The 25,692-nt window shown below is 48.5% G+C and overlaps 10 protein-coding genes and 2 non-coding genes across 12 annotated transcripts; 6 read left to right on the forward strand and 6 right to left on the reverse strand.

Annotated features, from left to right (window-relative positions):
• Positions 1-201: 201 nt before the first annotated feature.
• On the forward strand, positions 202-1,830 carry EDB91DRAFT_1240117 (uncharacterized protein; the record flags this gene model as incomplete). The annotated part of the gene is made up of 7 exons (XM_041321964.1): positions 202-376; positions 494-787; positions 849-904; positions 953-1,101; positions 1,167-1,378; positions 1,443-1,618; positions 1,720-1,830. The coding sequence occupies 7 exons, from the start codon at positions 202-204 to the stop codon at positions 1,828-1,830; spliced, it is 1,173 nt and encodes a 390-aa protein (XP_041169968.1).
• A 40-nt stretch (positions 1,831-1,870) lies between these two features.
• EDB91DRAFT_180420 (uncharacterized protein) lies at positions 1,871-2,985 on the reverse strand. Its single transcript, XM_041326341.1, has 3 exons — positions 2,770-2,985; positions 2,656-2,711; positions 1,871-2,604 (listed from the first exon to the last, which is right to left on the reverse strand). Exons 2-3 carry the CDS (start codon positions 2,672-2,674, stop codon positions 2,009-2,011), a joined length of 615 nt encoding a protein of 204 aa, XP_041169969.1. The 5' UTR covers positions 2,675-2,711; positions 2,770-2,985; the 3' UTR covers positions 1,871-2,008.
• A 130-nt stretch (positions 2,986-3,115) lies between these two features.
• EDB91DRAFT_t113 lies at positions 3,116-3,208 on the reverse strand. Its single transcript has one exon. It is a non-coding gene; the product is annotated as a tRNA-Thr (tRNA).
• A 455-nt stretch (positions 3,209-3,663) lies between these two features.
• EDB91DRAFT_1173181 (uncharacterized protein) lies at positions 3,664-5,556 on the forward strand. Its single transcript, XM_041320276.1, has 8 exons — positions 3,664-3,900; positions 3,962-4,128; positions 4,183-4,218; positions 4,269-4,342; positions 4,392-4,585; positions 4,637-4,780; positions 4,833-4,922; positions 4,975-5,556. The coding sequence occupies exons 1-8, from the start codon at positions 3,763-3,765 to the stop codon at positions 5,080-5,082; spliced, it is 951 nt and encodes a 316-aa protein (XP_041169970.1). The 5' UTR covers positions 3,664-3,762; the 3' UTR covers positions 5,083-5,556.
• EDB91DRAFT_1255718 (uncharacterized protein) lies at positions 5,244-7,213 on the reverse strand (the record flags this gene model as incomplete). The annotated part of the gene is made up of 4 exons (XM_041324030.1): positions 5,244-5,300; positions 5,353-6,609; positions 6,676-6,867; positions 6,917-7,213. The coding sequence occupies 4 exons, from the start codon at positions 7,211-7,213 to the stop codon at positions 5,244-5,246; spliced, it is 1,803 nt and encodes a 600-aa protein (XP_041169971.1).
• Positions 7,214-7,306: 93 nt separating this feature from the next.
• EDB91DRAFT_t112 lies at positions 7,307-7,378 on the forward strand. The gene has a single exon. It is a non-coding gene; the product is annotated as a tRNA-Met (tRNA).
• Positions 7,379-7,418: 40 nt separating this feature from the next.
• On the reverse strand, positions 7,419-8,510 carry EDB91DRAFT_1173184 (uncharacterized protein). Its single transcript, XM_041320277.1, has 5 exons — positions 8,396-8,510; positions 8,237-8,342; positions 7,966-8,181; positions 7,811-7,906; positions 7,419-7,762 (listed from the first exon to the last, which is right to left on the reverse strand). Exons 1-5 carry the CDS (start codon positions 8,479-8,481, stop codon positions 7,670-7,672), a joined length of 597 nt encoding a protein of 198 aa, XP_041169972.1. The 5' UTR covers positions 8,482-8,510; the 3' UTR covers positions 7,419-7,669.
• A 74-nt stretch (positions 8,511-8,584) lies between these two features.
• Positions 8,585-11,425, forward strand: EDB91DRAFT_1240120 (uncharacterized protein; the record flags this gene model as incomplete). Its single annotated transcript, XM_041321965.1, has 15 exons — positions 8,585-8,809; positions 8,859-9,191; positions 9,242-9,351; positions 9,406-9,554; positions 9,603-9,813; positions 9,929-10,196; positions 10,250-10,448; positions 10,494-10,691; positions 10,741-10,785; positions 10,834-10,928; positions 10,977-11,127; positions 11,153-11,190; positions 11,244-11,264; positions 11,318-11,332; positions 11,384-11,425. 15 exons carry the CDS (start codon positions 8,585-8,587, stop codon positions 11,423-11,425), a joined length of 2,100 nt encoding a protein of 699 aa, XP_041169973.1.
• Positions 11,169-12,985, reverse strand: EDB91DRAFT_1331319 (putative methyltransferase-domain-containing protein). Its single transcript, XM_041325384.1, has 6 exons — positions 12,475-12,985; positions 12,291-12,423; positions 12,150-12,245; positions 11,947-12,097; positions 11,384-11,896; positions 11,169-11,332 (listed from the first exon to the last, which is right to left on the reverse strand). The coding sequence occupies exons 1-5, from the start codon at positions 12,979-12,981 to the stop codon at positions 11,629-11,631; spliced, it is 1,155 nt and encodes a 384-aa protein (XP_041169974.1). The 5' UTR covers positions 12,982-12,985; the 3' UTR covers positions 11,169-11,332; positions 11,384-11,628.
• A 127-nt stretch (positions 12,986-13,112) lies between these two features.
• EDB91DRAFT_1173203 (uncharacterized protein) lies at positions 13,113-14,848 on the forward strand. The gene is made up of 6 exons (XM_041320278.1): positions 13,113-13,446; positions 13,507-13,671; positions 13,726-14,047; positions 14,099-14,200; positions 14,251-14,590; positions 14,644-14,848. Exons 1-6 carry the CDS (start codon positions 13,132-13,134, stop codon positions 14,765-14,767), a joined length of 1,368 nt encoding a protein of 455 aa, XP_041169975.1. The 5' UTR covers positions 13,113-13,131; the 3' UTR covers positions 14,768-14,848.
• Positions 14,832-15,486, reverse strand: EDB91DRAFT_1173205 (small heat shock protein). The gene is made up of 3 exons (XM_041320279.1): positions 15,329-15,486; positions 15,063-15,282; positions 14,832-15,013 (listed from the first exon to the last, which is right to left on the reverse strand). The coding sequence occupies exons 1-3, from the start codon at positions 15,472-15,474 to the stop codon at positions 14,894-14,896; spliced, it is 486 nt and encodes a 161-aa protein (XP_041169976.1). The 5' UTR covers positions 15,475-15,486; the 3' UTR covers positions 14,832-14,893.
• Positions 15,487-17,867: 2,381 nt separating this feature from the next.
• EDB91DRAFT_180671 (heterokaryon incompatibility protein-domain-containing protein) lies at positions 17,868-19,955 on the forward strand. The gene has a single exon (XM_041326342.1). The coding sequence runs from the start codon at positions 18,118-18,120 to the stop codon at positions 19,738-19,740; it is 1,623 nt and encodes a 540-aa protein (XP_041169977.1). The 5' UTR covers positions 17,868-18,117; the 3' UTR covers positions 19,741-19,955.
• Positions 19,956-25,692: the final 5,737 nt, after the last annotated feature.

The following is a 25,692-nucleotide window of genomic DNA, read 5'->3' on the forward strand; positions in this document are numbered from 1 at the left end:
CACACTCGGCTTTTATGACGCCATGTCTCAACCTGTCTTAACGGTACATAATATGGAGGAGAAAACCATGAATTGCTGTCCCACCGTCGTAGGGTGATATATAATCCTTCTCCTGGTAGCCAGTGCAACAACCGTCCTTCTGTTCTTCTTGGTCGCATCTTCTTCTGCTGGCGTTTCTGGTGGCGACAACCGCGGTTCAATATGCAGTTCATTAAGAATTTGACGCAAGGCTTTCCGGCCATCACTGGAATACGATGGTTCAACCTTTCCGTCCTTGTCATTACACCAGCCCTTTCGCTGTATGGCTTGCTTTATGTTCACATCTTTTGGAACACTGTCGTTTGCACGACCCTCTATTACATATATTCCATGCTTGGTGGGTGTTCTGCAACAGTCATTTCTTCCGACCGCTGAATTTGCTACGCCAGGCATCACTGCTGGTAAGTGGTGACAACAACCTTCATGGGATATCATTAGAATATGTTGCTTCCAGGGTACCACCGACTTTGGTCACACAGGTCGTACAACGCTTCGTTCCCCTTGCAGGTATTCCTCATACTTGCGGGGGCAAGTGCAGTGCAAGGCTCGTGTTACTGGTGGTCACGCCGGCACCGTTCCCATCACAGGCATACCGACACGGACCTCGACCCGTACAACTCAGAAAGAGGCCTTCTGTGGACGCACATCGGATGGATCATTTTCGAGTCAGACTTGAAACCTGGGCCAGCTGATATCTCCGACTTGCGCAATGACCCTCTCGTACAAGTGGCAGCACCGATGGTACTTTGTCATCCTAACTATTTTCGGGTACTTGCTCCCAATGGTCATTCCTGGTCTGTTATGGGGAGACTGGAAAGGCGGATTCTTTTTCGTTGGTGCCCTTCGCATGACCGCGTGTCATCACGTGAGTCTCGTGTTCTTCATCAATGTCAAAGCTTGACTTGAGCCCCAGAGCACTTTTTGCATCAACTCCATCGCTCACTATCTCGGAAGCACGCCGTATGATGACAAACACAGTCCCCGCGACCATCTTTTATCCGCTATCCTTACGATGGGAGAAGGGTACCATAACTTCCACCATCAGTTTCCCATGGATTACAGGTAGCAGTTAACATCCATTGCGCTGTTCTCAACGCCATTTACACAATTCATGACCTTTTTACCAGGAATGCATTCCGATGGTATCAATATGACCCTACCAAGTGGTTCATCAGTGTGTGTCATTGGATCGGTCTCGCCTCCCATCTCCGCGTTTTCCCTAGCAACGAAATTGAAAAGGGTGCACTCACGATGAAACTCAAGGTTCTGAAGGACGTTCAGGACTCAATTGAATGGCCCGTGCCTCCGCACGAACTACCTGTGGTCACGTGGGAAACCTGTGAGTAAGGCTATGTAGCGCACTACGTATTTTACTAATCAACCTGCATCCTGGTTTGAAATAGTCCAGGAAGAGTCCAAGTCTCGGACCCTTCTCCTCATCTCGGGTTTTATCCACGACGTGTCATTGTTCCTTGATACCCATCCGGGAGGTCCCGTTTTACTCACACGAAACTCTGGGAAAGACATGACAGCCTCTTTCTTTGGCGGTGTCTATGCTCACTCTCACGCAGCGCATAACGTGCGTACCATGACATTGTTCGCTTATCCAATGATGCTAATGACTGGCTCTGATCCTCCGCCGACCGCTGTAAACTTACTCTCGCATGTTACGTCATATAGCTCATTGGGATGATGCGTGTGGGCATTCTAGCGGGTGGTGTGGAGGCACCAGCAGAGCATGCCATCCCACCCAGTCAGCGACTCGTTATCCGCGCTAACACCTCCCATTAAGAATACAGATTTTTGATACAATGTCTCGGTTGTTAACTCATCAGTGTCGGGAATGTGGGGGTCGACATACATGCCACCTGTGGCTAGAATTGGAGATCGTGGCGCTGAGAAGCGATTTGATATAACATTGACAGTGATGGTGCAACTTGTTGCGCATCTGCTTTTTAAATTTTGTTCTTCAATATTCTACCTGGATACTTTCACTATAGATGATATTGAAACTTCTGTTGTTAGCGATTGTCATAGTGGGATAAAGAGTTGCAGCTCCTCCGGGCGTGATTAATGACATATCAGCGGTGGTTGGACAGTTGATGATGACCCTCATAACATCTTGTTTGTCCCTAGATTCAGTGAGAGTGATGCGGGCTCCGAGGTGGTTGAATTCTGTAAAAGTTTGGACTGTAGATCGCATAATTCTGTGGTGGTAGAACCGGTGACAAAAAAAAAGGTCATCGGTTAGAAATCGTGCCATAGTGTCGAATTCTCCCGCTGGAACAATGATATTGAGATTGTTGGTGGGATATGAAGGTGAACCCAGAATCATGTTGAGAGCGCAAGATCCAGTAATCACACCGCGTGTGGCGGTTAAAACGGCGAAGAATTGATGGCGACGACACTCAGAAAGGATGTACGGAGTCAGGATCTGGTGATTGTATTTTTCTATGAGGTAGAGAACTACCCCACGCATGGTTGTGCACGTCTGCGCAACATTGAGCAAGTCTCGGAGGTTTAAGCCGTCTAGTATTGCAACTACAAGCTCTTTGGCAAGTAAAACTTGAGTGGAGTGTAAGTGGTATGGGTGGCCATATGTGATGTGTTGGGTACCTCGTTCAATCAATCTCATATTTTTGGCAGTGGGTAGCGCGTACGTGTGAGGTTAACCATCAAAGTTTCAGTTGAACGCACAGCATGACGCGTTAAACGTAATAGCACACGTACGATGCTGGTGGAACGCCCGCAGGGATTTGCCGGGGTTTGTGTGCACGAAACATTCCGACATATGTTTGTAAGCTGGTGGCACACCGAAAATTAGTGGCTGATCGTTAACGTCGGTGTAATACTACGAAAGAAGTGACATGACAGAATTTTAAACTCGTCAGAATAAAAACATCATTGTCGGAATAATCACGATAAATGGTGGCATGAACAGTGCCCGTGCATTCGGGAGAAGCAACGCTGAAAGCAATAAGAAAAAGTCACTCGGGATTTGCCGGTGTTTGTGCGAGTGGACGATTCAACAAAACAAACAACGTTCGGAAGGGGGAAGTGAGCAAAAAAGACATTTTGCCCACTGGCTGGATTGAACAACCGACCTCATCATCTCTCGGATCTGATGATCCGTTACAAGTGACGCGCTCTACCACTGAGCTAAGCGGGCTTGTATGTTGACTTCACGTAATTATAAATAGGGCGTTATGCAGAGCAGGAATGTCTTGGCTCAACCTAATGCGTATATCCAATTCTTTCACAAAAACGGTCATAGGCATCTGAGAGGTATTTGAGCTATAATAACTTCTCTTGGTCCTGCACGTACATGTATATAATCCCCGAGTCATATCTATCTATCTGATCGTTCTAATGCAATCTGGCAACTGCAAGATTGACTACATGTAAGTACTACGTAGTTAAGAGCGCCCTAAACAATCGGTACAATCTGCCGGATATGAGCTGGCACAAGTGCATCAGGGTACGGCGGGATCTTGCGTGTAGCATAGAAGGACCCTGAAGGAATACTGTCTCGATATCGCGATGCTTTCTTCCTTGCTGGCCATGGTAGCAACCCCACATTGGGGTTAGGGTTTCGATCAAGTTGGCGCCAAGTGAGAGGTTGGTCATAAATAGCTCGGGCACTGAGTACTGAGCTGGCAGTTGCTGCCACCAGTGTTACTCACGTTTTCCTGAGATTTCCCTTCCCCGAGGCAGCCAGAAACGATGGGTAATTTTCTATCTTGGCTCAGTGACGCAGCACCTCCAAAGACCACATTTTCTGTCGACCAAATTCCAGACCTGACAGGAAAAGTAGTTATTGTCACTGGTGCCAGCACAGGGATCGGAAAGGAGACTGCGAAGGTGAATTGTTTAATTATGAACGAAGTTGACGGTTCGTGTTGACTCGGACTCCTACTTGAAGGCTCTACTCGCACATGGTGCCAAAGTTTACATTGCGGCTCGCAACCAGGCTTCTTCAGAGGAGGCAATTCGTCAACTGAAGCAGGAAACTGGGAACGAGGCCATATTTTTGAAACTTGACCTTGGAGACCTGAAGGCAATCAAGGTGTCTGCTGAAGAGTTCCTGAGGTAAGAAAAGCGTTATCCAAGGAATCATTAGCTTCGAACTGAGCTATTTCATAGCAAAGAGACACAACTTCATATTCTCATAAATAATGCGTGAGATAACTTTTTACCTCGACGCGCTGAGTGATACTGAACGTCGCAAGTGGGGTTATGGTGCCGCCGACGGAGCTAGTGACTGCAGATGGTTATGACCTCCAATTTGGAACGAACGTCCTTGGTGAGAAACTCAACATTAATGACATTGAGACGGGGCTGATGCCTTTCAGGTCACTACTACTTCACAAAGCTCCTGCTTCCCATTCTCACTTCGACGGCTAAAGCCACTCCCGAAAGCAAAGTCCGGGTTGTGAACGTCTCCTCCTGCGCCCATTTATTTGGACAGCTCGATTTTAACACCTTCAAAGATGGCCCGGCTCGAAAGAAATGGACGAGGGCCAGCCTTTACAACCAAAGCAAATTCGTATGAACACGCTTCCATCGGTGGTGGAGAATGAAGCTGACCATGATACAGGGGAATATCGTGCTTGCTCTTGAATTGGCGAAGCGATACGGTGACCAAGGTATTATTTCGACGGCGTTGAATCCTGGAAATATCAAGTCGGAATTGCAGCGCCACGTTGAGCCTCAGCTTCCGAGTATCGTCAAGCAGTTTTTGGTAATCTTACAGAGCCCTCACCGTGGAGTTCAATGCTAAACAGGGTTGTCAGAGCGCGGTGGTGCTGTATGAAACGTCTCAGGGTGCCCTTACGCAGTTGTATGCTGCCACGTCCCCGGAAGCTGCTAATTTGAATGGCAAGGTGAATTTCAAGGTGGAACTCATGTGATATTGTGGTGCTGAGATGTCTTTAGTATCTTGTCCCATGGGCTCGTGTGGGGTCACCTAGGCAGGAAACCCAAGATGCTCAACTCGGCAAGGCGCTGTGGGAGTGGCTGGAGGAACAAGTCAAAGATATATAATTCGAAGATCCTCTCGAGCAAGTTTGCATTGCAAGTTGTGTAGCATCGATGTACAATTAGTGTTCTGACTTTCGTAGTGCCTCTTTATCTACGAGCGGTGAAAATGAGAATTAAGCAACAACAAGAGAAGAGCGAATGCTAGAGCTTTTCAGCCTTCTTCATCAGAGGAAGAACCCAGAGGAATAAAACGCTTTGCACTGGAAGTTAGTACGGCCGAGCTTGGAAGCACATGGTTAAGCCAACCGTCCACGAACATGCACTGGCACTCACCATAGACATCTGTGCGCGTCGATCACGCAAACTCATAGTTGCGGACCTGGAATCAAGCGTAGGTAATGGCAGCATTCCAGGATCAGAAAGATTGGATGGAATGAACACATGAGACGATGTAGCGAATGTGACTTGGCGCCGTGTCATTCCACCTGTAACATGCTGAACCTGAGTTTTCAAAACGGGCTGGACTGGGACTGGGGCCGGGGCCGGGAGCGGAGACGGAGACAAGGACGATAACGGTGACGGCGGAATGGATATGCAACATCTCAAGGGCGAGCGAAGAACTTCTTCCAACTTGATAGCCTTCGACATTGGTGGCGTAGCGATAGGTGGACCTGCAGGCGCTGATTCCATTGTCTTCTTCCTATCATTGTGGTTAGAAGTTGGCGGGACAAAGTCGTCTGGCTTTGGAGCTGCACTAGAGATATTCGAATCGTTTGGTGTGACCGTTGATGCTTGAGGAATGGCCTCATGTACTCGAGCCGTTGGAAGTGGATGTCTGCCCGCCTGAGAGGACGCATGCATGATGTGAGCATTCGCAAAAAAAATTGCTCCGGAACCAGAAGAGGAAGAAGGCTCGGCAGTGGGCTTTCGAAGCTGTACAGTTGCGTGATTGACTGGAGCAGGAGGCAGTATGTCAGCGAGAGGCGTCCTCGTGGTCTGTCTGAGCATTGGAACTGCAGGGTAGTTGTTGTTCGTGGTTACAGAGTCACGAACGGGAGAGGTCAACCTGTCAGCATTTAGGGATTTGCGCAAATCAAGGGCGTGTATTTCCGGGGAATTGACCGTATGAGATGACTTTCTCACAAGCTGAGGGGAGCCAGTTGGTAGTACGCTACCCAATCGTGGTTTCTTGTGTTGATCTATGCGAGGGCTACGCGACGGGGCAAAAGAGTGGGAACGATAGGATTGGAAGCGCCCCGGAAGTGTGTCGTCTTGATTTAACCAAGAATTGGAGCGCTTGCGACTGTGATGGTTCTCGGAACGAGAGAACGGAACTGCTAGAGCTGGCTGGGGAATATCAGGGATGCTGACAGAAGGAGCGGATAGACTGGATAAAGTGGACTTCATGCCGCCGATATCGCGGCTCAGACTTGACATGCTGGACGAGACTTTATCGGCTATCGAAGTTTTGACCTGATCCACATACAAAGGGAAGGTTTGTACAAGTGGAAGAAGTGGGAGTACCGCAGTTAGTATCGAATGCTGCTGGTCCTGTATGGCTTGCATAGCATGATTCTGGGTTTGAATGAGCTGTAGAATCACGGTCCGTTAGTAGTGTAGAGACAGAGCGGGCTTAGCAGCATAAACATGAAATACCGTTTGAATCGCATCTATGCGTTTGTCTAGAGCTTGTATGCTACTTTCCGCTGACGATTGTGATTTCTGGACCAATTCGAGAGTTGATGCTTGAGAGGGTGCACCGATGCAAGCCTTCAGCTCGGTTTGCACTTTTTTTGCTAAAAGTAATGATGAGAATATAGGTCCGTCTCGTTTTCGTTTTTCAGGCGTCTCAAACGGTATACCATGGTCAAAGCATATCATCGAAACGTATACTCACAGCTATTCGAGATCTCGTCGAGCACACGTTCACGTTCGCTCTCTGATATCCGGTTACAGTTCGCCACTTCAGTCTTTGCGTCCTTGACGTTAGCGAGCAAAGTGTCCACTCTCGTAGAGAACTTTCGAGGGTTGCCTGCATGTCGTGAATGAGCATTCGCATGGATGTGTTGGTCCTGTCGATTGGTGCCAGTGGAGGAATCATTGGCGTAGCAGAAGAGTCATTGGACGCCGGGAGATCCTTCTGGAGAAGATATGCCCATAGCGCATTTGGTGCTGTTTTCCGCTCGGTGTTCATGGTGTGATGGAGAGATAGTGAGATCAAAACGGGAAGTATCAAGCAAAAGACAAAGCAAAGATCAAGCATGTTAATACCCACGATCTAATCGTCAGCAGCATGACGCAGTGGAAGCGTGCAGGGCTCATAACCCTGAGGTCACTGGATCGAAACCAGTTGCTGCTATATCAATTTTTTTCTATTACTTATAGCTGACGGTGCTTTTTCTGCAATCAAGTTGTATGACTTGGGTATCATCTCGCTGGTGTTAAATGTGCGCTGCTGGAGTGGTTGCACATACATACACAATGGGGAGCGGAAATTAATTAGCATACAATACTTGATACACTTGACAATTGCTAGTACGCTTCTGAATTTAATTTTGAAGAGGAAGGCTTTCGAAAGTGAGTATACTAGTTACCTTAAGCCAAAAAAACAAACCTTAGCCGGATCGACCGTCATCGCCCCTGCATCAATCTACGGTGGTTGCGTGAAGCCGACGTTCTCCGCTGATTCAAGAGCCCATACACCTATTTCATCCTGCGGGAGCTGACTCCACTTTGCATAAACCTAGCATTTGTTAGAATCTACAAACAGTTACAGGGAAAAACCACGTACATCATCAAGGATATCCAATAGCTCTGCTGTCTTAGCATCTGCAGTACGTTGCTTTTGGTCATTATCCTCACATCGGGCATACAGAGCAGCGTTCTCCTTCCTCGAGCTGTAATAAAGTCAGATAATCTTGTAAATATCATCTGACGGCTACTCACAGCCTGTAGCTCCGCTCGTAAATGTTCTACTTCAGATTCTATCACCCGGACCGTACGTGCACGAACAGCAGCACGCGGTGTGAGGTTTTCTCTCCATACATCCTTCCCGTTCAACTCCCCACGTTGTTTCCGAGCTCTCGCTTCAGAGACAACGGCATGGAGAATGTTGATACTATCTCGAACATTAAATTCCTTGAACAGATTCTCACAGCTTTGCTGCGCGACTGTCTTAGTCGTTGTGCATTCCATCGTGCTTAGACATGAAACTCACGTGTATTTGGTCCTCCATATGCCTTGAGACGGTGTTAAAGATACCCTCTGCACCGTGTGGCTCTTCCTTACACCAGAGCGCGAAGCATTCCTGGAAATCTTCGTATCTACGCGACTGTTAGTCTAATCACGCGTAAATATGAGCGAACTTGATACTCGCGTCCATTTGTGTGCTGCGCGTGATATCGCAAGCTGCAGCGCTGAATGAAAATGGGTCCAGCGTTTGCTGTCTGGTGCTGGCTTCATCGCGGCTTACGCTAAAGTGATGCTGCATAGGACACGTGATCAGTGGTGCAGCGCTTCGGTGACCACGAGTTCACGACGTCTCAGATGTGTACCACTATCATCTATGGACCGCAACGACGAGAATGATGGGCAGCCGGCCAGAATACAACAGCAGAGGAGCTCTGTTCCGTCATTTCTATTCCTAATATTTATGCTCTTCATACTCACGAATCACACTGGGGATGAATTTCTTGCTCGAAATCATTACCAGGATGCCCTTCAATCCCTCAATTACCAACTGTCAAACTTCACTGCTTGGCTGAATGGGACGGAGTCTAACTTCACAATGGTGCGTGCTCAATTGTTGTTAGTTGCCGATGTATGCCGAGGAAGCGCAGCCAGACAGGAAAGCCGCCACCACCCCTCTTGTAGGGTCATTCATGTCCTTTGGATCTCATCTCAACCCACAATGGGCCTCATATTTTCCGAATGTGACCGGATTTGCACACGGCGAGATTGACTTCTTCAATATCACCACACCCAGCCTCGCATCCACAGCCTTTCCGTGGAGAGCACATGCTGAAACGTTCATGGGCGACACTAACATGACAGAGCTTGTCAGTCACGTTGGCTCTTGGAATTGGACTGGCTCGGACAAAATCTCATGGAGCATAATGGATCGAACCCCGGTCGGTGTGAAAGGTGTTACAGAGAAGATCGCCATTGTTCATGTGGGTTGTTTTCATCACCTCATTTCATGGAAACTCGAACCCCCGCACAGGGAAGAATAGACGTCCGTCATCCTACCAGCTCCGATGACATGAAGCTGGATTTTGAAGGCGTGCACTTCCTCGCAAATGGGACCATATATGGCTTCGCTGAACCCACCGGGTACGTCCTAGCCCTGATGCCAGGAAACAGGAAACGTAACTGATGTTACATTAGCCGACATATAGACATTCGCTACATCCCTGCGATTGTTCCAGAAGCTTTTCAGAATGATACCGCTCGAACAATAGAACCTGAATTGATCTCTCGAGTTAATAAGGTGAAAGATTTGATTGATGCAGGTGTTATCGACCAGGAGTCGACCAGTAGGCTAAATTTACATCCTACCTGTCATACTTCTAACGTGCTTGCAGATGGGGAGTCACAAGGAGGTTGCGGGTTTAGCGTTTATGCACAAATTGCTCCATCTGAGATATCCGTAAAGGATATGGAGGACCTTGAAGACGAATTACAGAAACCTACGGGGAGATGGACAGTGAAAAGACCCCCTCTTAAGCTCAACGGTGTGCTTTTGAGTCGAGAATGCGGCATTTTATACAAGCTGCATGATACGGAAGGATTAAGGTATTTTTACTATATTTTCAGTTTAGTGACCTAACTGAATGCGTGTGTCTCAAGGTCTCAGTCGTTCTTCCGCAAAGTTGCAACATGTTAGGGTGTTCCGTCTTGATTCAGTCAGTTTATTGATTCGTGTATTTTGCTCAGATGCCGGCATCTCAGCTTTTGTGTACTTGGCGCAGCTACTATTGCTCTCTCGTCAAGTTGACCGAAGCCGTACTCCTGCTGGATTGTCTCGTGTCTCCTTATGGACGTTCCTTACACAATCCATTGTGGACTCCGTCTCGTTTGCTGGGCATATCACATTTGCCATTATTGCTAGTGGGCGTCCGTCCTTGTCGCTTGTGGCTCCGGCATTCGTCGCCTGCGTGCTGTTTGCTTTTGAATCTGTGAGTGAACCTTGGCTGCTGGATAGACTACACAGACTGAAATTCCTGTTCAGCAACATGCCATCCTCATCAACCAGGTTCAAGCCCCAGAGGATGCAGTAGCACCATCCCCTCCAAGACCAGTACAACAGGAACCATCGGTGCCTTCTCAAGTTGTGCCCACACCACCAACAGCTCCTCCTCGATCCACTGGCCCGACATTCTTCAGTTTGTTGCTTCGACACATTCGATCTGACCCCCAAGCACGGATATGTAAGTCTTCAGGTGTTGTCACAATCACTTCTGATGTCCCTTCAGGGCTCGGAATGTTTTTCTTCCTCACATTCATCGTCAGAGTCATCGTTACTCCTTCACTGGCGTTGGTATTCGTGGCAACCATGTACTCCCTTTTCTGGTTGCCGCAGATTGTGCGCTCGGTGAAAAAAGGTAGGAGCAGTGCACTGACTGCTGAGTACTTGATTGGTACATCACTCTGCCGACTTTTCCATGCTCTTTGTGAGTATCCATGCATTTTTGTCCATCCACGTCTCTAAAATTCTGTTAGATTTCTTGACATGCCCAAAGAATGTGCTTGATATCGAGCCCCGCCGTAGGTCCCAAGTCATGGAACAATCAAGATTGACTTATACTTTGCTAGGTTGGATGTGGTATCTCGCGATGTTCATCTTCCTCCAAGTTGCCGTTATACTGCTTCAGCAGCGTCTCGGACCGGCGTTCTTCCTTCCGAAACGAGTAGGTCGCATTTTTCACTTGTACAAGTATTTACGCTGAGCTTTGCAGTTCGCTCATGCACAAGTGTACGACTATCACCCAGCATTACCGCTTTCTGCGGCTGACCCAGAAGCACCCGATGAATCTCTCGGGGACTGCGCTATTTGCATGGAGGCCATTCATACCGACGATGAGAAGCAGCTAGAGCAGGTTACCGGTGGTTTGCTGCGAGGGGTCGGAGCAAGGACGAAGCTATAGTCTGGCACCTTGTCAGCATCTATTTGTGAGTTTCTGATATCGTTTATATGCAAACGGCTCGCTCATCGTGTCGAGCAGCATACGGAATGCCTGGAAAAGGTATGTTTAGTGTTCGCTGCCGGATTCTAGATGCTAACTCTTCCATCGACTAGTGGCTTGCTATTAAGGTAACCGTTTGCACGAACAAAATGACGTTGTGTATTGATCAATCACTTTAGAATATTTGTCCCCACTGTCGAAGGCCACTTCCACCACTTTGACAGATCTGATGTCCGAAACCGAAGTATACCAACACACCATCTCAGTACTACATACCTCGCATTTCTTGTACTACACTTGCTCTGTTAATCATAACCATTTGTACTTGTTCGCAGGACAGTGTTTCGTACCTCAACTCGTCAACACTTCGCAGTTCGCATGTCATTCTAATTCGCTCCTGATTGTGCGGCTCAATATCGTAGCTTCACTGTGTATCTGCTACTGACACTGTTCCCACCCAAACCTCAACAGGTGATCCCTCCGCTCCAGGAACTTTCGCAACCTCCTCAAAATGTATGCCAATTTTCTCCGCCACGTCCCAAAGAGTACGTTCTGCAGCATCTCGCTCTTTGTGTCCAAGGACGATGAGTGGAGGTTTCGCTGGTGCGACACTCATCGAAAACCTGATGAGCCGGGAGAGCGTTCCGATGAGTGCAGGAAACGACGCAGTGTTATATGTGACATCCGCCATCCTGGTGTGGGGGCTCGGAACTTTCACCAACATAGGTTGATATGCACTCACACGATCACATCGATGCCACTAACGAACGATTCCACCTGGGTGGGGATCTCAGGTTTATCCCAGTCGAGGACAGCACCTTCTAGTGCATTGCCAGGGTGGTAGAGGGGTTGACTTGAAGTAATATTGCTCTGCAATAGCGGCAAAGCAGATGCTGAACACTACAATCAATGATTTTATTTGTCGAGCTGCCACAGGTTGCTCACGCAAATCGGTGGTTATGATCTGTCCTGATTTCCCGGGTGAATCGAGCAAGCCTCGTAAAATGCCCAGAACGATGGCCACTATGCCCGTCCCTGCACCTACTCAAAGTTGAGGATTGCGAGAAACGCGACGAAATGTCTCACCTAGCTCGAGAATATCACACTTGGAGGCGAAGAGTACGTTCTTCACCCTTGAAACCAGGGCGGTGTTGGCAGCTATCCCGGAGTGAAGTTGTACTAACCAAGAACTAAGGCCAATACCACTGTCCCATATTTTCTGGTGGTGTTTAATTTAAGCCACTTCCAGCAAGGTAAGCTGATGGCTTACCTTGTCGAGGTCAAAAGAAGTTTGCTCGATGATGTCAAATATCGTAAGGTGGTCTGTATTAGTCGCAGGTAAAGCATATGATCTCTGAATCCGCTCCTGCTTTATAGCCTTGCTTGGGCGAGTGGAGAAAAGGATCGGATCGGAGAGGACAGGGAACGGCTGGTGCCCCAGATTTTCATCATTTAGGGAAAGCACCTGATCTTTTCGTGATGTTCCAGAGCTAAGGATGAGGCGCCAGTACTCTCCATTACGGGCATTCCGAGGGGGCGGGACGGGTATCTCCTTGTACATCGTAGATGCCCTCCAGCTCGTCAGCTTGACAGGCTTTGTTATTACTGACGAGCTTGGTTTGGGCGAATGCAAGGACCACGAATAGAATATATCTTGGGCATCTGTGTAGTATTCTGTCCGCAGATCGTTGGCGATTTGAGGGGTGATGAGGATGGGTTCGCCAGACAAGGCGGCTTGAGTGGGAGGGGGCCGCAAGAATGAAATGTAGTAAAACATAAGCTGATTTTTTCCTGCAGCATAGGTCAGACGTTCATTATTCAGATGAGATAATTTACCAAACGCTTGACGTATTCAGCTGCTATAGATCTACATATCCATAAGCTGGAGCAAGTACTAGTGTTCAAAGAAAACTCAACATATGATCATATGTGCAACGCCTCGCCCGATTCGGCGAATGCATCATCTATCGGCAAACCCAAGGCGCACGGGCACGGAAGTATCATGTTTCGTACCACCACCATCCTGCACAAGTCCTGCTGCTTGCGGTCATCCATTCATCCTCCGAGTCGCTCTTTTGTTCACTCTTTACCACGTAACTTTCCGAGGATATGGCGAATTACATCGGAGAAGTCATTCCAAAACACACCGTTGCCGACTTTTCGTGACCAGGTTGTCCGCTCAACTGAAGTAGAGTCTTTCAGCTCTCGGTTTCCCCGGCCAACAGTACGGAATCAAGTTCTGGTTAGCAAACTTCATTCGCGTTCCATGCGTTCATGCTTTAGCTGGCTCGTGGCTTCTTAGTTTTTCATTGGTGGATCTTTACTCGCGTGTTCGATAGCGGCCAGTCAAACCGAGATCGACACGGAATACTGGTCAAAACGACTCGTGTCTGTCTCTCACAGATGGACTCTCCGACCCCCAAGTACAGAAGAGATGAGAAAGGCTCAGTACCTAGAGCTTGGCAAGGTGCGTTGTTCATTCTTTTCCGAAGTTCTTCGTGATACATTTCATCCTCTTTAGTACCTGCAAACGCAAGTGAACCAACTCAAGGATACGCTGGCGGAGTGGCCTCTTGCATTGCGCAACCTCGTTCTGTCTGTTTACGTTCAAGCCGCGCAGTCATATCTTGATGCCCCCGAGGGCAGAAGATTATGCTGGTTGATCTGCGGCGTGAACACGGCTATATATCTTGTGTGGAAAATTCCACGACTTGCGCCGTTCATGACCCGATCTTTCACTCACCACCCGTTGTCGGGACGCTCGTACACTCTGCTAACGAGCATGTTTAGTCATAAATCCTTCATCCACTTGTTGGCAAACTCAATGGCCCTAGCTAGCTTCGGTGCGCTAAATCACATTTTAGCGGACATTTCTGACTTCTTCTGTCTATAAGGCTCGGCCGCAACGCATTATTTTACCCTGGAGCAACTAAAACATGGTGAACAACAGCAGGAAGCCACTGCCAAGTGGCATTTCCTTGCCTTCTTTATCTCTGGTAGGACCCTTGTGTCAGCCTCCGCCGATTGATTCACTCATATTTCAAAGCTGGCCTGTTCTCTGGTTTGGTTAGCCACGTTGCTGCTTGCAAAGTTCTCTTCCCTCGCCTCGTCACTCAGTACACCGCTTCTGCAGTCATAAAGAACTCCCCAGCAGCTGCCGCAATATCTAGCACAGCTGCAAAGGCCACAACTTCCACCGTTCCGCGGGAGATTTTACCATCGTTAGGCGCATCCGGCGCCATTTACGCAGCTGTGACAGTTAGCGCGTTGGCCTTTCCGGACGCCCAAGTCAGCCTGATTTTCCCTCCTTTCATTTCGATACCGATCCAGGCGGGAGTTGGTGGTATGGTCATGCTCGACATGATCGGCATCGTACGCGGCTGGAGGTGGGTACACATATGTGCAAGAGAGCATTGCTGATTCTGGTGCTGCCTTTCAGGATGTTTGATCACTATGCTCATCTTGGTGGTGCAGCGTTTGGTGTGATGTATTACATGTATGGACCGCAGTGGTGGGCCTTCATGAGGAGCGAGTATCAACAACTACACTCTGTCACATCTTAGACGTTGTCTAGGTACCATGTTATCATTCTTATAAACCACGCTCAGCCATTATTGAGGTTCGACGGCCCAAACGATTCATTGATTACTATTGTACAAGCTGTCAGGGAAGATCTCAGTATCAACACTTTAAGGAACTTGTTTTGTGGTGGGTTCGACAGTAATCCTCTTGGGCGCCTGCTCCTTTCCAACTTTCGGGAAAGTAACTTTCAAGACTCCATTGTTCATCTCTGCTTTGACATCTTCAGGCTGCAGGCAACGTGAAGTGTGATCCACGAAGGTAGTAAGCTAGATTCACCTTAGTTCCCACAGGCAGTTGCAAGGTACGAGAGAACTTTCCATATGAGCGCTCACGCACGGCGTAGTCCCCCTCTTTGCGTTCCTCAGCGGTCGACATCTCCCCTGAGACGGTGAGGCGGTTCTGCTGCACGTCAATGTTGACACGGTCTGGACCCAAACCAGGCAATTCAAACATAGCCGTGACTTCATTCTTCTCTTTGCCCTCCACTAAATCCATCCTACTCAACGTTAGCGGTGCATTGATGCCCCTATTCATGCACTTACTTCGGGCGGAATGTCCCGAGGCGAGAGCCACTTTCCAAGGCCCGGCCGCCAGCAACATCAGAGGGGCGGAAGCGAGCGCTGAACGCATCGTCGAAGAGGCGCTCAAACTCGGTGAAAGGGTCGTAGTGGAAGTGAACAAGGGACATGATAATAAATATGTGTGTGTTCGATTCGAGTTTGCAGCGATGGGGGTTCTGACGAGAGGAGGGTTTTCCCTCCTGACAGACATTTTATATTTCTCCAGAACCCCTGTGGGCCTCCTGTGTCTCATAGCAGAAGAGTCATACTTTCCGTGTCGGATTGATCAATCGGCTGGCTTGGCTAGACCGGATATTCTGATAAGGCCGCCTGTCTGCTAGATCGAAATCCGAAGAGGAGCATACTTGGTTTCGTCTCGATTCAGGTTTTTCTGAATTCAAATTGAACACGAAAGGTAACGATTAGTGTTTGGTGACCTCAAATATTACATCATCATCGGGCCCCCTCACTGGACACAACGGGGCCGCCGTGATTACTCGGTGAGGTCTTTTTTTGCGTGATATGTCAGCAGCCTTAGGATTCAATAAGACCAAACAAACGTTAATACCAAATATTTGTAAATGGCTTTCTGTATCCAAATCAGGTACTCGAATCTCGATACCTCTCTCGCTTCTCGAATGTTGTTATATTACTAGCTTGTGCTTTCATTGTTTCCGTTCCCAAATTACTACAGCTCGAGGGCAGTACCCTATCCAACGCGAATCTCATCGCTGAGTATGAAAATTCTGAGTCATGCCATACAAGATGGACGAGAACGCTGAGATCAAGGCGGCAACTGCCAACCCTCACGCTTAGCCCACTGTTCACGAGTAGAACGCATGTTCAATCGAGAGGGCCAATATCAAGCCTCGGTCTATACATTACACGAAGCTATTCTCGTCAAATAAATATCGTTAACCATCCTTCGACAAGCCACCCACAAAAAGAAAGGCAACCAGCTTTCATTCGAACTAGCTATATCTGAGAATGAGGGGAGGGAGACATATAGGCTATCCACATCCGATGCGTATGCAGACCGAAATGAACATGATCGCATAGCGAGCTAAATGCACACAACCTCTGTGAAAAAGGTGGACAGCGGGGGCGTACGCCAGGTCATGAAGACGAGTTGCATGGTGATGTACCGGAGTAGCACTTGGACGTGAGAGGACATAATTCATGCAAGCCCACAAGATCGATAACAATCGAGGTACTGACGTATCGAATAGGCACTGAAATCCGCAAGTGAAGGAAGAAACGACGGCATATTATGTTATTTTCATGTTGGCGCGGATCGTTACATCTGGCGAGGCGGGTTGGACCCATGTGCAGTTGAAGGTGAATAACATTGAGCGAGACACAAACAAGAACCTCGTTCCAGCCTTTGCAAAAAGGAGGATTGAGGGAAAACAGCTTCAAGTTCATGTATTGGGCGTCTAATGATTATGAGACACGAAGTAGGTTAAGCTGTGCAATAGCACTAAGGCACTCAGTACAAGCGCCTCTGCAGCTTAGATCAAGACACCCACAGTCCTTACACAAGCAAGTCCACCTCGAACGCGTTCAACATACCAAAAGTCCATCACCATGCCAAAAGAAGCAGCGCAGCTCATCGTTACACGTTCCACACCCGTTCGAGTGTTTAAAGATCACGAAGATACCGTAAATGCATTCGTAGTCCTTCCCGATGGTCGTCGTATGGTGACAGGCTCAGCGGATGGGACTGTTCGTCTGTGGGACTTAGAGAGAGGTGTTTTGTTGAAAAGGAATATCGTGGGGCATCGCGAGAGCGTGCGGGCATTGGCGGTGTCGCGAGACGGGCGATTAATAGCAACCGGTGATACGTCAGGGAGGTTCATTGCCTGGGACGGAGACACTTGCGATCCTCTCACCCAACCCATCCAAATCTACTGGGGCCCTTGGGCCATCCCTTACGCGATCAACTCGCTAGATTTTTCTCCAGATGGCACTGAGTTGGCCATTGGTTTAGACGAGTGGACGACGAGGCTGTGGAGCACGAAAAGTTGGCAGCAGCTAGGAAAATTAGGAGTTTTATTGAGTTTGGGAAATCCTAGGGTCAACTGCGTTCGGTATTCACCATCTGGCCAACTTCTTGCCATTGCAACAATCGACGATATTCAAATATGGAGTCCAGGCACGAGGACATGCATCACAAAGTTCACGGGTCACAGCATCAGTTATTCTACACCAATCACAAAGATCACAGGTCCCAGCCTCGTCGGTTTTCTTCCGGGTACACCATGGATATTAATGAGCAACAAGTCACTCGTGTGGACGCCCGATGGCACACACCTTCTCTCAGGTGGTAGTGGTTTACATCCCACCATTCGGGTGTGGGATACATCAACCTGGCAGCAGGTCGGTGATTCTTGGGAGGGTCATAATACTGGCGGGATCAACGCCATCGTCCTAAATCCTGCTGGGACTCTCGTCGCCTCTGCATCTGATGATAAGCAAGTCCGCATCTGGCGGCTCTCAGATCATCAAACCATTGCCATTTTCAACCACATTTCCTCGGTACATTATATCACCTTCTCCACGGATGGCAAGCGAATCCTCAGCGGAGGTTCTGATAAGAGTCTGAGCATCTCAGAATGGGACATCCCAGATGCTCTGCCAGAGAAACCTCTCGATGCACAGATGACAAACAATGTTGCTTTCTCGTCTCTTCATAATCTCTTGTCGCGCAAGGACGCTTTGCAGGAGGACACTCCAAAGGAACAGTTGTCCCACAAGGTAAGACCGTGTTCATGTCATGTCCCTTCGTCTTCTTACCTTGCATTAAGGATGCTCTACGTTACGAACAGCTGCCCCAGCAGTGCGTCGATGCTGACACAGAACGGGCTATTCGTGTGGTCATTGACACTCAACTCGAAAATGCCCCGCTTCGTCTACTCCACACCACCACCGGTCTTTTGTGTGATCGACAGTCACAGATCAGCACTTTCAAAGCAAATACGGAGTACCAGCAGCTTCTGCTGTTAATCACCAACCTTCCGGACCTTCTTCCAGACCTCCGGGCGGAGCTGATCAAGGAAGCGGTAGAGGTGTACTTCCGTTGTGTCATGCTATCCCATAGGTGGGAAGGTAATGAGCCGCAGCTGCACCACATCAAGGACCGGGATGTATACAAGTTGGAGGCAGCTAGCGGCATCGTGAAGTTGCAGTCGTTCTGCAAAGTGGCCCGTGATGAGGGGTATCACTGGGCATGGATTGATTCATGTTGCATCGACCAAACTGACAAGGGGGAGGTCGATGAATCACTCAATTCCATGTTTACCTGGTATCGCGACTCGGCACTCACCATCGTCTATCTGTCCGATGTCCCGCCTTCATCCAAGTCCGGCGCACTGGCGAAGAGCGCTTGGAATACCCGAGGATGGACTGTCCCGGAATTCCTTGCTCCTAAAGTCATTCGCTTCTATCAACAGGATTGGACCCTATATCTTGATGTCCGCTCCCCTAACCACAAGGATTCTCTATTGATCATGCGGGAGTTGGGGAGCGCGACAGGCATTGATGCAGGGGCCCTTGTGGACTTCCAGCCGGGCATGACAGGTGCCCGAGAGAAACTGCAATGGGCATCGAAGCGTGTCACTACGCGGCAGGAAGACATTGCATACTCGTTGTTCGGCATCTTCGGCGTCCAGTTACCTATCTTTTATGGCGAGAAGAAGCAAAAGGCGCTCGGGCGGCTCTTGCAGGAGATTGTGGCTCAGTCGGGCGATATTACTGCTCTGAACTGGGTCGGAAAATCCTCCGAGTTCAACAGCTGTCTACCAGCGGACATTTTCTCATACCAAGCTCCGCCATACGCACCTCCATCTCTGTCCGAAGATAACATTCGGAGATTGGTCTCGTCACTGCGAAATGCCATGGCCGTGGAGTCGGCTTCAAATCTTTATTCCCTGTTTAAGAACATGAACCCTCCTCGTTTTGCGAGCCGCAGACTCCAGCTGCCTTGCATGGTATTCCGTGTGACTGAGGTCAGACGGACACCTGGTCAAGCCCAGGGGGCATGCTTCACATACGAAGTCGAGGCAGACGGACTTCGTGACCTGGTGGTCACCACGGAAAATGAGCTCATTGAGTTCTCGCGGGCAAGGCCCATTCGGCAGACATTCGTGCTCGTCCGCCCGTGGGATCGTTGTCTCCTCGAGCTGCCTGAGCCGTTTGGACTTGATTCGGAGTCCCACTCACGAGAGTTTCGATTGATGGTTCACCTTAGACAGCCTTTCGGCGCATTGTTGCTGGCAGAGCAGCGTCGCGGAGAATATAAGAGAATCGCATCGGATTACGATATCATTGCACAAGTCAGAGACATGGCTTCTATTGACGACATGATGGACGTTAGGCGACTAGAGATTTTGTAGTTGTATCATATAGGCATGTAGGATGGATATCTGTTGCGTCATTTTCATCTGTACCCTGATAGTACTTAAATCTTTAAGACTGGTGCACGCTGTATCTCAGTCAGGCATCGAGGGAGGCCTTCTCTTTCTTCAGTGTCTTCTTAGGGTTTGATGACCTTGCATAGCATCAGTAAAACGACCGGTTGCTTTTCTCACTTAATTTGTCACTTAATTACGTGAAAAGGAGCATTAAGTCATTTGAGTGAAGAAGTGCGAGTCACTTTATTAAGCCCACTCAATCTCTGAATTTTCGCTTTTTGTACACTTAATTCACTTAAAAAAACCAGAAAAAGCGGAAAAAGCATGTCATGAAAAGGGGTAGTATTACACATGAAAAGCTAATTAAGGAGACTCCCAAAAAGGGGACTTGCGGGGATAAAAGAGCAACAGCGACTCGGATATTCATGTAGATACAATGAAAACAAATCCTGTAGTAGTCATGGATGCCAGTACTAGTAGGATGAAACCTAAATAACAAAAACTTACAAAGCATAGCATCTTCATTGTCCTTGGACTCCTCATCATCAAGTGAGCTCTGGGATGGTCCAGATGTCTTCATAGCTCCTGGCCCACAGCATAATGGTAGGTAGATATTTCTTTGTCCAGTGTTGATTGACCTGCATTGTAGCAGGCAGATCAATTTTACAATATGCACTATGAGGCTTCATCTGTTCTGGTGTGGTATCCATGTTCGGCTGGTGTTTGATAGCAGGAGTGTCATGGGCAGGTGGGACAGATAAATCGACCTTGAGCTTTTTTTGAGCACATGGCTTGCTGTCAGCGACAGGAGTTGCCACAGATACCAATATCTATACAAGTGTCAGTGTTAGGTACCATGCTGGCTCAAGAGGCAGAGGGGTCAGGGCTTGGCTTCAGCTCTTGCGCTGCGCCCTTAGCCGAGTACGTGCCCTGAATTTGGAGCGGGTCCGACGTTGTCCGACGATAGGATGAATGGACCGCTTTGGTCTGCTTTGAGGGTCGGGGAGTAAGAGCTGCTAGTGGTGGGCCGACTAGGAGCGGAGTGGAGAAGATGGGGGATGATGCAGAGGGTGGATAGGAGCAGGGAGAATGTTTGTCGGGGTGGAGAAGGCGGAGGATGATGCAGAGGGACGAGGGAGAATATTTGGATAGGGGCGGAGTATATGGGAAAGACTTAGAGCATGGCTCTAAGTCGGAGCGGAGGGTCGGAGGGTCGGAGGATCGGAGGTGACAACAAGTTGAGACTTGTGTCCAGAGGAGGCAAGGTCCTACTGAGAATTCTCACAAGATGTACCTGCGAGAAGACAAGTAATATTAAGACTAAGGAAAAATATCTAAGTACATGATATGTTATATACTTCTATGTATGAGGCAGTGACCAGGATAACTATGTAGTAAAGCTATGTACCAAGGATATCATTTGTAAGTACTTTACATAGGAAAGACATAAGTCAGGGTGGATATCAATATGTACGCGTTGGATCAGTGATTGAGCAGTAATAGGAATTACCAGTGATCCAGAAGTAATGGTCTAAGTACCGAAAAGGAAAGGCATATATCTAAAAGGGGAAAGAGGTCCAGTTGAATGGAGAGGTTTATGGAAGGGGACCGGTTTGAGCGGTCGAGCGGAAGCGTAGGGCGGAATGCGGACTTGTGATAGGACGGAGTGGAGGATGAATGGGGCGGAGGGGTCGGAAAGCGGAGCGGATATTAGTATTGGAGCGGTCGGATCAGGTATATGACAGTCAGAATGAGCATTATTAAAAGTTCAGTACTTATGGAAGACGTTGTGCGAAGAATCTTCTGCTTCATGACCACAGGTTTGGGCTGAGGTGTGGGCTGCAAATACTGTTCCTGTTCTGTGACCAAAGTCACAAAGTTGTCATCCGACTCATACTCTACAGATGATTCTTTGGCTTGTTGAAGTCTGAGTTATCTTCAAATATCAAGGCTACCTGTAAAACAAATAATTAGTGAATACTGGCACTAATGATCAAATACTCCACCAGGGCATTTGTGAAGTCGGAGACACGGTGGGGGACACAGGTGTCCCCCTTTTCCCTAGTTAGTAATGTCTTACATAGGGTACTACACCCCAAATAGACAGAAATTGGATTTTTTTTTAAAAAAAAAGATCAAATAATGGCTGATTACCTTTGATTTCCCCTTGCCTTGTGCAATAGTGGCATCACGCTCCAAGGTATTGTTGTCGATGTCATCTGCAAAGCTGCCAACAAGGGCATGTGGAGTTTCAGTCACAGGCTTTCAAATTGGGACCTGGGTATCAGAAGTTGCTGCCATGGAAGCAGTGCCTTGTGAGAAAATCATCCTTTGCTTCCTTGAGGGCAAGGTCATTGACCTTCTTTTGTGCCTTGTTGTGCCTCTTGATCTGTGCGTCGAGCACTATCTGACCAGGCCGAGTGATTGTGGTAGATGGATGGGTGCAATGGGGACTCACTGTGGTAGACATTGCTGAAGAGATGAGGTTATGAGTCATGAAGGATAATACTTTTGCTGGGGCGAGAAGGAATGGGTTTGAAAGTTGAAAAACTTGTAAGCCCCCAAAAAGTATCAACTTGCACACACTAATTGGACTTTGTTACATAGTACATCGAACTTATTCGTTTTTGGCACGGCTCCCAAGGCATTATATTTGTGGTCCTGCCATTTTCTCTGTATTTTCTAGGATGCCCAAGGGTGCTGTGGCCCCCACCTTCAGATTCTGTGTGGTTACTTGGACTGTGAGTGATGCTCGGTTCCAACAACTCAACAACCCCCTCAACCTCCTCCAGAATTCCACCCTCACTCCTCCAGCTACACCCTCCCCAACCGTCCTCATCCCTCCAGCTACACCCTCCCCAACTGCCCTCATCCCTCCAGCTACACCCTCCCCAACCACCTGTCATATACTGGATCCGAGCACCTCCAATACCACCTGTGAACATCCCCACCCCTGGTCCGACCCCCTGTTTCCCCGTCCGCTCCATTCCTCCTTCCCCGACAATGCACGAAGTGCATCTTAGCAGGATTAGCCCTGCTACCTCTGCCCGACCCCGTTCCGCTTTTCTGACACTACCCCTATGTCCCCCGACCCCATACCCCTTCCATCCGACCCTATCTGGGGTTCCGCTCCTCCGCCCTATCGGTCCGCCCAATCCTACTCCTACTCCCTCTGCTTTTCCGACCCACGGGGGTCCTTCAGTTCCACTCGTATTCCCCCACCCAACTGTTAGTCCATCCGACCGCCTCACTGGTCCACTCCTAGACTAGTAACCACTCAACTGGTCCTATCCCCATTTAGTATCATAGTTCCGCTTTTCGGATCACCAGTAATTCCTATACCCTAGCGATTATTGATCCGTCGCATACACACTGTTAGCTGGCCTAGGGGATAGACTCCCTAGGTCAGCCACCCTCCGATCTTCCGATCCTCCAATCCTCTGTTCCCCCGTTCCCCGACCCTCCGCTCCTCCATTCCCCTGTTCCCCCATTCCCTCGTTCCCCCATTCCCCTGTTCCTCTGCTCGTCTGACTTTCCCGTGTGTCGGAACTAAACCCCGCACTCTCGCATCCATCCCCTCTATTCCACTCTGCTTTGGACTTTGTCCAAGCAGTTCCTTCCGCTCCGCTTCTACTGTTGGTTCTGGCCGCAGTAGTCTCCCACCTCCCTCCTGTCAGGCAGAACAACCCCCACCCGACTTTCCCGTGCTCACCTAGTAGTCCGTCGGTCCTCCTTCAGAGGACCCCCATTCCGACGTCCTGTCGGAACTCATAGAATTCATGTCGGACTACATTCCGAAATTAGGGGCATGTACTCGGGTAAGGGGCGCAGCATACAAGCTGAAGCCAAGCCCCTCAGACTCCGCTTTACCCCTGAGCACGGTCTTAACACCACCACATCCTCCCCAACCACTGCATCTGCTGCCACTGGCACTTCTGGCTGATCCACGATGATTGGCTGCCTTCGCCCTCGTCCCTGGTAGGTCTGTGGTGCCATTGTTGGCTGACGTGGTACATATTGGACTAATTGCTGTTGATCACATCAGCAATCAATGATCTACACAGCATGTAAGTTACTTACAGGATTTTGAGGGCCCATCTGCAAAGTCTTGATGGTGTTAAGATGTATATGTGAGTCGATAGTGTTCTAGTTTCGAGTTCAAGAGACTTACTTGATAATCGGTGTCTACTGGCAGTTTCTTTTTTTGGATAATATAGGCGACTCTTGCTAGTATACAACAGTATATATGACTCTTAGTAGTACTACCTATTGTGCTGAATTCACTTTTTTTAATTATCTAACTTGCGAGTTTGAGATGCACTGAATTTACTTTTTCAAAAGTGTACTAAGTTGAAAAAGCAATGTTTTTAGCTACCTTCACTAAAAATTAAGTAACATAAGCGGGAAAAGCAACTGGTCATTTTACTGATGTATCACATCATCAGGGCCCCTTGATCTGTGAGACACACTGGATGGGGCCGCTGGCTTGACCTTAATTACTTGGTGAGGTCATTTTGTGTGCCTGTCAGCAGCCTCAGGATTCAATAAGGCCAAACAAACATTTTCAATTCCTTTCTTTGTACAAGCCAGATATCTCAATATTGCAGAATGTTCGTGCCTTCATTGTTTGCGTTCATCAAGCACAGAGGGAAGTTGTCATATACCTGATCCAACCGCTCCAATACTAATATCTGCTCTGCTTTCCAACCACTCCGCCCCATTCATCCTCCGCTCCGTCCTATCACAAATCTGCATTCCGCCCTACGCTTCCGCTCAACCACTCAACTGGTCCCCTTCCATAACCTCTCCATTCAACTGGAGCTCTTTCCCCTTTTAGATATATGCCTTCCATATTGGTACATAGACCCTTACTTCTGGATGACCGGTAATTCCTATTACCGCTCGATCGCTGATCCGACACATACATATTGATATCTGCCCCGACTTATGTCTTCGCCTATGTAAAATACTTACAAACTATATCCTTGGTACATAGCCTTACTGCATAGTTATCCTGATCACTGCCTCATACATAGTAGTATATAACATATCATGTACTTAGATATTTTTCCTTAGTCTTAATATTACTTGTCTTCTCGCAGTTACATCTTGTGAGAATTCTCAGTAGGACCTTGCCTCCTCTGGACACAAGTCTCAACTTGTTGTCACCTCCGACCCTCCGACCCTCCGACCCTCCGACCCTCCGCTCTGACTTAGAGCCGTGCTCTAAGTCTTTCCCTTATTACCCCGCCCCTATCAATATCCTCCTATCACCCCTCTTCCCTATCCTCTGCATTATCCTCCGCCATCTCCGCTCCTATCAAAATATCTCCCTGGTTCCTATCCACCCTCCGCATCGGTCCCCGCCTTCTCTGCTCCGCTCCTAGTTGGTCTGCCACTAGCAGCTCTTACTCCCCGACCCTCAAAGCGGACCCAAGTGGTCCACTCATCCTACTGTCAGACAACGTCAGACCCGCTCCAAATTTGGGGCACATACTCAGCTAAGGGTGCAGTGGAAGAGCTGAAGCCAAGCCCTGACCCCTCTGCCTCTTGAGCCGGCACGGTACCTAACAAAACCCGATGCTGGCCAACATTTGAGAAATTGTGTTTTGGCTGAATCATCTGGATTAATTGGAGTTTGAATTTGGCCTCCGCTTATTGATATCCTCAATCAGTGATCAGAGGGTATGATATATTCCTCATCATGGATCATCAATGCCTAGCTGCACTCGTGATGAATCCTCAACTGCAGGTCCAGGACCAACTACTAAAAAGCCTCTTGCACCACTCTAGAGTTAGATGAGGACAGTCATCCATTAATAATTAGGAAGGAGGCAAGGTTCAAGCTCCAACATTTTGGAACGATGCTGATGAACCTTGCATACACTTCAACAAGCAAATGTTGGCCAGCATCAGGTTTTCAAACTAGCTCTA

Source organism: Suillus paluster (genome assembly GCF_016628075.1).
Source record: "Suillus paluster strain FC165 chromosome Unknown EDB91scaffold_152, whole genome shotgun sequence".
NCBI classification, from domain to species: Eukaryota; Fungi; Basidiomycota; class Agaricomycetes; order Boletales; family Suillaceae; genus Suillus; species Suillus paluster.

What these genes read in the sequence shown, in the direction of transcription:
- EDB91DRAFT_180671 (XM_041326342.1), top strand. Translation starts at nt 18,118, where the DNA reads ATGTCATGTCCCTTCGTCTTCTTACCTTGCATTAAGGATGCTCTACGT.
- EDB91DRAFT_1331319 (XM_041325384.1), bottom strand. Translation starts at nt 12,981, where the DNA reads ATGTTTTACTACATTTCATTCTTGCGGCCCCCTCCCACTCAAGCCGCC. An exon ending in CTTCTTTTGACCTCGACAAG is followed by an intron (nt 12,424 to 12,474) that starts GTAAGCCATCAG and finishes AAACACCACCAG; the next exon opens with AAAATATGGGACAGTGGTAT. An exon ending in AGTGGCATCGATGTGATCGT is followed by an intron (nt 11,897 to 11,946) that starts GTGAGTGCATAT and finishes CCCCCACACCAG; the next exon opens with GATGGCGGATGTCACATATA.
- EDB91DRAFT_1173205 (XM_041320279.1), bottom strand. Translation starts at nt 15,474, where the DNA reads ATGTCCCTTGTTCACTTCCACTACGACCCTTTCACCGAGTTTGAGCGC. An exon ending in CTCGGGACATTCCGCCCGAA is followed by an intron (nt 15,283 to 15,328) that starts GTAAGTGCATGA and finishes AACGTTGAGTAG; the next exon opens with GATGGATTTAGTGGAGGGCA. An exon ending in AACTGCCTGTGGGAACTAAG is followed by an intron (nt 15,014 to 15,062) that starts GTGAATCTAGCT and finishes CGTTGCCTGCAG; the next exon opens with CCTGAAGATGTCAAAGCAGA.
- EDB91DRAFT_1173184 (XM_041320277.1), bottom strand. Translation starts at nt 8,481, where the DNA reads ATGAAGCCAGCACCAGACAGCAAACGCTGGACCCATTTTCATTCAGCG. An exon ending in TACGAGCGGAGCTACAGGCT is followed by an intron (nt 7,907 to 7,965) that starts GTGAGTAGCCGT and finishes AGCTCGAGGAAG; the next exon opens with GAGAACGCTGCTCTGTATGC. An exon ending in TATTGGATATCCTTGATGAT is followed by an intron (nt 7,763 to 7,810) that starts GTACGTGGTTTT and finishes AACAAATGCTAG; the next exon opens with GTTTATGCAAAGTGGAGTCA.
- EDB91DRAFT_1173203 (XM_041320278.1), top strand. Translation starts at nt 13,132, where the DNA reads ATGTGCAACGCCTCGCCCGATTCGGCGAATGCATCATCTATCGGCAAA. An exon ending in AGTACCTAGAGCTTGGCAAG is followed by an intron (nt 13,672 to 13,725) that starts GTGCGTTGTTCA and finishes CATCCTCTTTAG; the next exon opens with TACCTGCAAACGCAAGTGAA. An exon ending in AATGGCCCTAGCTAGCTTCG is followed by an intron (nt 14,048 to 14,098) that starts GTGCGCTAAATC and finishes TCTGTCTATAAG; the next exon opens with GCTCGGCCGCAACGCATTAT.
- EDB91DRAFT_1173181 (XM_041320276.1), top strand. Translation starts at nt 3,763, where the DNA reads ATGGGTAATTTTCTATCTTGGCTCAGTGACGCAGCACCTCCAAAGACC. An exon ending in TCGGAAAGGAGACTGCGAAG is followed by an intron (nt 3,901 to 3,961) that starts GTGAATTGTTTA and finishes TCCTACTTGAAG; the next exon opens with GCTCTACTCGCACATGGTGC. An exon ending in ATTTGGAACGAACGTCCTTG is followed by an intron (nt 4,343 to 4,391) that starts GTGAGAAACTCA and finishes GATGCCTTTCAG; the next exon opens with GTCACTACTACTTCACAAAG.